The sequence below is a fragment of the Pollachius pollachius genome (genome assembly GCF_949987615.1).
Source record: "Pollachius pollachius genome assembly, chromosome: 1".
NCBI lineage: Eukaryota > Metazoa > Chordata > Actinopteri > Gadiformes > Gadidae > Pollachius > Pollachius pollachius.
The window spans coordinates 28,434,903-28,444,725 of record NC_136934.1 but is presented as its reverse complement, the minus strand read 5'-3'; the positions used below and the strand labels follow the sequence as shown (position 1 = coordinate 28,444,725).

At 40.9% G+C, this 9,823-nt stretch overlaps 1 protein-coding gene across 1 annotated transcript in view; it reads right to left on the bottom strand.

Annotated features, from left to right (window-relative positions):
- Nucleotides 1-5,654: 5,654 nt before the first annotated feature.
- Nucleotides 5,655-9,823, bottom strand: part of brd9 (bromodomain containing 9) — an 8,930-nt gene continuing 4,761 nt past the window's right edge. Inside the window, exons 10-17 of the mRNA XM_079733125.1 lie at nt 9,404-9,479; nt 9,207-9,302; nt 8,959-9,091; nt 8,689-8,800; nt 7,257-7,313; nt 7,067-7,172; nt 6,754-6,924; nt 5,655-6,438 (exon numbers count right to left, since the gene is read on the bottom strand). Of these exons, the coding sequence (XP_079589251.1) occupies nt 6,344-6,438; nt 6,754-6,924; nt 7,067-7,172; nt 7,257-7,313; nt 8,689-8,800; nt 8,959-9,091; nt 9,207-9,302; nt 9,404-9,479 (846 nt within the window). The 3' untranslated portion in view covers nt 5,655-6,343. The remainder of the gene's footprint in view (nt 6,439-6,753; nt 6,925-7,066; nt 7,173-7,256; nt 7,314-8,688; nt 8,801-8,958; nt 9,092-9,206; nt 9,303-9,403; nt 9,480-9,823) is intronic.

The following is a 9,823-nucleotide window of genomic DNA, read 5'->3' as shown; positions in this document are numbered from 1 at the left end:
AGGAGGCAGATCAGACGGTGATGAAGGCTAACACCAGCAGACAGGTGGAACTGGCCTGGACTGATGCTAGTGGTAAAAACATCAGCCAGGTGCTGTTGCCTTGTACATCTGGATGAAAGAAACAAGAGGAAGGGTCATGGGAAGCATGCAAGCATAAACACATGGTTGAACCACTCATGATGTATGTACTCAATGATTCTCGCCTGTTTGGGGTTACATCTTCAATGTTGAATGCACTTATTGTATGTTGCTTTGGAAAAGCATCAGCTAAATAAATGTAATGCAATACTCACTCTCACAAACAAACCCATTCATATATAATATTAATAACACTTCGGATATAGTATGGTACAAAATAAATCAGATAAGTGAGTGATTGTTGATTTTTACCATCAAACTGAGGGGCTGTCCGTAGGCTGTTTGGATCCAGGTAGTGTTGGATGAAGATGAACACGACAACAATTAAAATCACCAACACCCCCACTGTGGCAGACAGGCACGTTAGAAAGAAGTACCTGAATCAAGGCAAAGACCAGCACATCAACACCTCCCGCTATGATACATTTAGGTATTTCCATGGAACAGAAAACCTAGAATTCAAATGCAAAGCAGGACGTCATACGTACACTTACCAGTAGTTCCTGTCACCAACACAGTTGTTCAGCCAGTTGCAATGATGGTCAAAGTTGTCTACACACTTGTTGCAGATGCCACAGTGTTTTACTTTCGGCCCACTGCTTGAAAAGTGACATGAATACAATACAAATAGAGCGGTTCAATAAGAAAAACGTATATATTTTTTATTTTTTTTCATCAACATTAATGAGCTGGTAGGGGTTGGGAATCTTGGTCAGAATGGCTAAAGTGAGGAAACAGAAGCAGAAAATCTTCTGCTTCTGCACTGTCACCATTATTAGGCATTTTGACTACTATCCTACTGCCCCCAACCTAATACCAGGACGCATAGGCCTACATGTGCATTTATATCCTATTGGGATTTACATACACTTTGACATCGCACAGAAAGCAGCGTTGGTTGTGGATGACATGGGCTTGTCTCTTCCTGTCAAAAATGGGCTTTGTTTGGAAGTAGTGGTCCCTGGTCCTCACAGTGTCACACGCTGGGTCTATGGTCACCACTGCGATGTGTGCGGCCATGTGCACCACAAACAACACTCCAGTCAGCTAAACATAGCAGTGGTCAGGGAATCACACGTTGGTTGTGTTGCAATGCCATGATGATTACATGTCCAGAGATCCACACAAGTGACTAAAGGACTTACCCTCTATTTCAAAAGTACATCAACAGCACTCCGATTGAACATTTATTTTCAGCCGTTAAAATTATAATATGATCAAGTAAACTAGGCCAGGCTGTTAGTACAACAGCACTTTACTCTGGAGAAGATGGCACTGATAAACCCTTGCAGGCTATACAAGAATTGCACTACATAAGACAAAAGACGTCTTGTCTGACGAGACTAGCACCAACACGGAATGATTAATCCATTAGGAAAAGGCAATATTCAACTTAAACCAATTGATTGTGTGACCTACAAGTTGCCGTCTACGTGACTTAAGCGTTTGTGGTAAGGATACGGTGTAGATAACATATGTCCAAGGCAGAGGCAGAAGTGGAATGAAAATGCCGAAGCTGACGGAGGCCAGGTAGCTGAGCAGCAGCCAGGCTGTCACCTGGTTGTCCTGAGGGGGGCACGTCCATCCGTTGACACGAGTGGCTTTGTGGGGAGCGGGTTCGTGGCTGCTGACCATAGGAGCGATGCGACTCGCCCCATTGTCACAGCTGATCATCTGAAATGAGACAAGAGGATTGCAAAAAAAGCCATATATTCACAAAACAGTCATACCTAAAGATGAAGTGATAGGCGGCCCGCACGAGACTGTTACAGCCCTACTTTGCTTAGGAAACCAATGAGTAGGGATAAGCTGTTCCACTACAAAACAAGGAAAAAAGTCAAATGGGAATGGTATTCTTATGAGTCCTCAGCTTTCTTGAATATAAAATATATATATATATGGTGAATTGTCTCCATTGTGATTCGAGAAATAGGCCTATATGTTGAGCTGTATATGCTGTAATATATTTTGATTCTGAGATTAGTGATTCCATCTCTATTCCGAGCCCCAGAGCAGCCGGGGTCCCAGGAGCCCAAGAGGAGCGGGGTCCCAGGAGCCCAAGAGGAGCGGGGTCCCGGGAGCCCCAGGTTAAGGGATTCTTAACGAGCGGCATGGAGCGACTGATTCTTCGTTGTTGAACCTCTTCAGTCGCGGTAAAGCCGTTTTAATTGGTCTAGATTATCTAAGAGAGTCTATCAGTCTTTAAAACACAGTTTACAATTTATTTAACCTTTATTTGATTAGTTTAAATGCCAAAGGGGAGATTTCATTGCTTTTTTTGCATCTGGACCATCTTAGAACTGGTCCTGATTGAAAACCACTACACCTAGACTCTTCAAATCTGGACAAGATTATCACAGTGAGGCTATTACATTATATAAAACATAGTTTCAGATTTGTGAAACCTTCTTCCCTATTTGTGAAAATGCAATAAAGACACATTTCAACGCTTGTTTGTGGTCCAGACCACATTAGAACTTGTCCTGATTGAAAACCACTACACCTAGACTCTTCAAATCGGGACTAGATTATCACAGTGAGGCTATACATTATATAAAACATAGTTTAAGATTTGTGAAACCTTTTCCCTATTTGTGAAAATGCAATAAAGACACATTTCAACGCTTTTTTGTGGTCCAGACCACATTAGAACTGGTCCTGATTGAAAAACACTACGCCTAGACTCTTCAAATCGGGACTAGATTTACCCTGTGAGGCTATACATTGTATAAAACATAGTTTCAGATTTGTGAAACCTTTTTTCTATTTGTGAAAATGCAATAAAGACACATTTCAATGCTTGTTTGGGGTCCAGACCGCATTGGAACTGGTCCTGATTGAAAACCACTACACCTAGACTCTTCAAATCTGGACTACATTATCTGGACTACAATATTATATAAAACATTGTTTCAGATTTGTGAATACTTTTTTCTATTTGTGAAAATGCAATAGCGCCATTTTGCCATCTTAATTGGAGGTAATTAATGTCACATGCTGTAACTGATTCACGCTTGAAAGGTCAATATTCATATTTAAATGTGTAATTATTATTTTTAAATGGCTGTTTGTTTTTTAAATACTGGTTCTGAAATATATTTTATGAATGTAGATTTGAATGAGTGTGCTGGTCAAATTGTATATCGTTTGGGTCACATAGTGTTCACCTGTTGGATAATAAAAAGCCGGCGGTGCTGAAGAGAGGATGGAAAAATGACAAAACGATGTGAAAGCTAACTCTCCTGAAAAATGACATCAAGGCGCACACACTATGTTTGTTTATTTTTTTAGAATTACAATATTTTTTTGTATTTGTGTACTTTGTATTTCTGTTTGTGTATTTATTTCGTTTTTCACAGTGACGTTGCTGGAACCAATAAAGGAAGAAAAAAACGTTAATCTGTCATAATACGTTTGGGAGCAGTTATACCTACCCTCAGGGTGCGATTTGTGAAAAAACCAGAGGGGGGGATAAGTTTGAGAAACATTTTAAAATGTTTCAAAATGAAGACGGACCCTGTGTATTTTGGTTGTTAATTATTACGATGTAATGGTGAAAATACTTTGGGTGGGGGGGATAATTTTTATCCCCACCGAGGATAAAAATAATTCAGCAGAGGGTAGGACGTGTAAACCAGAGGGGGGGATAATCCCCACCATCCCCACCGGCAAATCGCACCCTGCCTACCCTATCAAGCTATAGTGTCTTCCTACCTGCGTTCGGGTAAGAGCAGAGCGCCACCCAATGCCCACACAGTGAAACAACACATTAGTACATTAGATTTGGCTCACACAGAGATATTACAGAAATTCTGTTTCATGAGATAAAGAAATGGGATTACGGGAGTCTTTCATCTACGCCGTTGTTCACAATTAATTCCACCAGCTCTTCATTCTGAATGCGCCTGGTTTCAACAGTTTCTGCTGCTTTGTTCTAAAGCAGAAGAAGATTTGCATGGATTTTTATCGGTGGGTTATTGATGGCATGCAGGACTTAAATTATTTTGAAAAGTTAAGGCTTTCTTTTTCCTGAATTAGTTGTTCAAATTTACTCTGACCATAACAATGTGGCCAACACGGTAGTTAGCCCCAAGCTTTTTTTGGATGGTCGTCTCTTTGATGACAGTATCTCCTCCGGGCTTCTTGCCTTCTTCAAGGCCATCATATAAATATAGCCTCACTGTGATAATAATTTGAAGAGTATAGGTGTAGTGGTTTTTAATCAGGACCAGTTCTAATGTGGTCTGGACCACAAAAAAGCGTTGAAATGTGTCTTTATTGCATTTTCACAAATAGGGAAAAGGTTTCACAAATCTGAAACTATGTTTTTAATAATGTATAGGTTTACTATGATAATCTAGTCCAGATTTGAACAGTGTGGTTTTCAATCAGGACCAGCTCTAATGCGGTCTGGACACAAAAAAAAAGCGTTGAAATGTGTCTTTCTTGCATTTTCACAAATAGGGAAAAAGGTTTCACAAATCTGAAACTATGTCTTATATAATGCATAGCCTCACTGTGATTATCTAGTCCCGATTTGAAGAGTCTAGGTGTAGTGGTTTTCAATCAGGACCAGTTCTAAGATGGTTCAGATGCAAAAAAAGCAGCGAAATCTCCCCTTTTTGGTATTTAAACTAATCAAATAAAGGTTAAATAAATTGTAAACTGTGTTTTAAAGACTGTTTAGACTCTCTTAGATAATCTAGACCAATTAAAGCGGCTTTACCGCGACTGAAGAGGTTAAACAACGAAGAATCAGTCGCTCCATGCCGCTCGTTAAGAATCCCTTAACCTTTTCCTTAACTGCCGAATCGGATACCGCGAATCGGATGCCAACTTCAGCGTCGTCAAGAACGGCGGGGTCCCAGGAGCCTCGCTGCTGCTGTCAGGTGGTTCTGCTGCAGCCACACTTTAGTCTCACCGCTAACGATGAATCCCAAAGCGAATGGTTAAAATAAGATCCCATTCAAACGAATTTACCGTTGCCGTTGAATTTCACAATAAAGTTGAATCCACTCGCATGCATTCTATATGTTGCAGCTTCCTCAAAAACAGATTGGGTTTCAAATCCAAATCCCTCAATAGTCGCGTGGTAGAGAAACTGCCCACCAGAATGGAACCATAATCCCACCAGATAAGAGAGGAAACCAGCAGCCAGACTCTGTCACCATCAGAGCTATGGAAACAAGGCATCACAATAAGGACACTTCGCGCATGCCTGGTAGCCTTCCTATAATAGGACAAAACGTGCCCCCTGATAGGCTCAACTCCGATTCTCTCCACAGACACGCCACCCCACCACACTGGTCCAGAAGGACCTCAAATCAACCCGAGTTAAAAAAAAATTGAAAGTGTACAAAAACGAAGCACACACATTATAAACACAGGCTCTCAGATGTAATAAGATAAGAACAATCTGCACGGAGAAAAAGGCAGGAGCCATTGTACAGCACTGACAATGGAAAACAGGAGAGGTCGTAGACTACAGAACCATCCGCGCAGATAACAAAAAAATGATTTAAAACCAAGAGCTGGCTGTAGATATCTGCACACTGGATCTCTGAAGGATGAGTCAACATATGTCCACTTTGTCAATACATCTGAATATGTAAAGGTTTAAAAAAATCTATCAATGTATATAAATGTACATACACAAATATTAATGAATATATTTATATTAGAGTAATGCATAAGAGTGAATGCATAATAAGAGTCAATGTGTGATTCAGTAAGGATCCATATTGAGTGAAATTCACTGCAGGTCTTTAGCCTCATATGTTGGGTTGAAGCCTTACTGGTGGAGCCTGATAGCTACTGGTTTACAGCCCCTGGATTCTTCTCGATTATCAAATGATACATCTAAGCATTTATTTAAAAATAACCAAGGACTGGCCTGTAGGCAAAGATCCATACCATACACAGACAACATAATGACTGATCGATTCATCATCAATTAAGCGTGATACATTACTTGTACATTTCTTGATGGGCAGTACAACATTAAGCACCGGGAATGCAAGGGTTCAGTTTTTACACACATGGAATAGAACATTTATTTTTCAGAAGTTACAATCAATAAAAAAAAAAAAAACAAGAAAACATGAAATACAGTTTGTACAATTGCTATTAGCTGTCATAACAGCTCTAGGGTTTTCCTTGATGCACCTATGGCCAACAACACTGTTCTAAAGCAGTGTGTGTGTAATTAGCTGTTGGCTGTTGACCCGTGCTCTGGTGACTGCAGAAACTCGTAGGGGTCATGCACCATCTCCGAAGCACCCCCCAGGTGGGACGGACTCCCTTAGGACAAGAAAATATACGTTTGAGCCACAACTCTTAGATATAAAATGATTTTAATTGATCCAGTATTTAATAGGTTTGCAGTAAATTGATAATGGAGTATAGGTCATAAATATTCTTGTAGGGTCCTTTCAACTCAACATTCATGAAGTACACAGAATAGTTACAACTGGTAAATAGTGTGCGTCTTAACTAGGAATATTTAGTATAGCCTGAACAAGCATGGCGGTGCATAACATACATCAACATGCAAACATCATGGATACATCTTTGTTTGCATCTTTCTAATATCAAATGCATGTTGGGACGTGGTACCCAGGTGTTGCTGGTCCCTTTCGGAGGCGTTGGACAGTGAGGACAGGTTGGAGGAGGGCCTGGAGCCCACCCGCTCCCCCTGGCCCTCCTGGAACTCCTGCAGCAGTTTGTCTGCCTCTTCAAAGTGCTGCTGGCCCTCCTCATGTCCCGCCTCCTTCTTCACACTTTTACCTGATAAGGGAGAATCAGGTAACACCATATTCATATTTATTATTTAACCTGACATTTAAATATATTTTTCACACTAAAGAACAACGTGCCAATAAATCATTCAGATTTATTGAGTTGAAGCGAACAGAACAAAAATGATTACCTAAGGAATTGAGCATGGAAATATCTAGAGACATGTCAGGGTAGCCCTTCAGCGACATGAATTCCAGCACTGAGCTGCTCTCTCCAAGACCACCTCCATCTGTGATCTGAGCACATGTAAAGCGTCAATAACATCACTCTGGATGGTAAAACCAATTAAAAGTATCCAATATTCTGTTCTTTCTAAATACCTGCATAGCACAGATATCTGCTTTGGTCTCGTCAGATTTCGGGCTCATGTTTCTTTTCTGTGGGATAAAAATCAGTACAAGACTAGGTTAGGCAATAAATGAAGAAGCATGGGAACAGACCCAAGAGAAGGAAAAAAGTTATTAGTTTTCATCCAACACAATACAAATAGAAAGGTCAGATACGTATGCATATAAACCAGTGGTGCATATGATGGCCATGCATATAAAAAGTGTAGGGCGCGCCCCACTGGTGGGGAATAGAGACGTGACAGGTGGGGCGTGACAAACGGGAGGAAATTTCACTAGCTAGGTTTACATGGAAATTTCTGATCCGGTTAGTTTTCTAATCGGAATAGATCTATTCCTATCATGCAATCCGAATGTACGTTTGTACATCTCTCGCGCACAACCGTTATGTTGGTCTGGACTTATGTGATATATGTAAGGGATAATGCTGCACAGAACGCCGGTCCTTATCGGGAAAATAAGCCCCGACAGGACAAACCGGACCCCGAAGCGAAGCTGAGGTGTCTTGCTTCGCCCTGAAGGGTATTATTTTCTATAATGACATTCTATACATTATCCCGCTTATTACACAGCCCCTTGCCAAAACAAAACAATATCTTCACACGGTGTGTCTTTTTACAATTACCATTCGTAGTGTTGATCAGCAGAGAAATAGCCCGCCAAAGACGTTGACTTCGCTTATCAACCGGACACCCTGGGGTTTATAAGTTACCGGACTACTTACAGAATAATAAGAAAGATGTGAATCAGGCAAAAAATACACTTTCCTTGACAGTGGTCAAGTTCGGTGTGCATAAAAGTACAGGCGGACCAATTGCGAACTACTGCAGCTGCTGATGCCATCTCTCTAAGTAGCCACACCCACCCCAAACCAATCGGAATAAGTGTATACATGTCGATTATAGCAGACTACACCACCTCTTCTATTCCGCAGGCAATTCTATTCCGATCAGAGAATTGTTTCCGAGTGAGGCGTATATATAATCATTTTTTATTCAGATTGAGCTGTTCTTCCACTTCTAATCGGATCAGAAGTGTCCATGTAATAGCGGCTACTGATAACGAAAGCTTGACAGACATAGCAACAGTAACTAAGGGGGCGGGGCTTAGCGAAGGGTCAATTGTAATGTCATGACACAGCCGCACTTTTATTTTCTCTATTGTTGAACTTGCTGTTATTTGATGTTATTGAGTTAGAATTTAGATTCAACATGATGTTACTTCAATAAATTTGAAAATGTTAAGCTTGGCGTATCATAAGCATTGTGTTGGGGCGATGGGGGCAGGTGGGGCTTGAAAATTTCCCCTTGTCCAAAGTGGGGGATGACCGGAAAAATTTGAGAACCACTGATATAAACAAACATTGGGAACCACTGCATAAGAGGAGAGAAAGTGGTTACGGTACCTGTCTGATTTGATGGACAGCTTTTGTGTGATCCCCTGCAGTCATCTTATCCAGGAGGCCATCCACCAAGCGCTTTGTGACACTTCCACAGCCTTTGACAAACTCCTGGACACTGAGACCAAGGTTCACAAGGGGTTAGTGAATACATGAAGGACACTGTATATACCTCACTATAAAACAGGGATGGGTGGCAGTAAGGACATCAAAGTTATAAGCAAACAGGCTGAGACCAATCCTCTACCATGTAACATCCCACCATGAAGACCTTACCTCAGAGCACACTGTACCCCGGTGTCATCGCCATAGGCTGAGTAGAGCATGTCCATCTCATCTGGGAGCAGGTCTGGGTAGATGGAGTTCTTCTGCAGGCTCTGTGTGTTGTAGGCACTACTGAGGAAGGTCACTGTATTGGGGTTGGACAAAACATATCAAGCAACATGCAGTGATTATTGTTTATTTAAATAAATATGTTAAAAAAATCACAACAGCAACGACAATTTGAAAATACAATGCAATACCTTTGTGTCTCCGGTCGTCTTTAAATCCCAGGGTCGTTAATCCAGGCAACAGTTTATTCGATAGGGAATTTAAGTCCACCGGGTGGGTCTCCTCATCTGAGAAATAGGACACATCATTTAGGAAATGTGGTGGAACCAACCCATGCAATTTCATATGTATTGTATAGTAGAATAGAGTTGGAATTGTGATGGCAAACCTTCTGCATCAGGGTCAAGCTTATTCACGACAGCATAAACGATAGCGCTCTCTGCTTCTTTACGCAAATAGCCCATCTAAAAAGAAAGGCGGATGGCACGTTACAAACATCAGCAAATTATAGAACAGAAAGGATCAGTAGGTTTACAGTTTTTTGCTTTATTATAGACACACCACTAAATTATTTATTATAGACACACCACTAAAATGTCCTCAAAATAGTATTCATTAAATGTTGTTAAAAAAAATGTATAATCATTTTCAGAGGCCAGATGGATCAGATGGATCTCAAATGTAAAATTTGATGTGCTGTCTTAATATTGCCCTTCTACTAGGCAACTACCTACATTCATTGCACTAGTGGATCACCACACTGAAACAAGGCCACAGGCAGCAGTGGTCAATGTTTTAACTGTGGTCC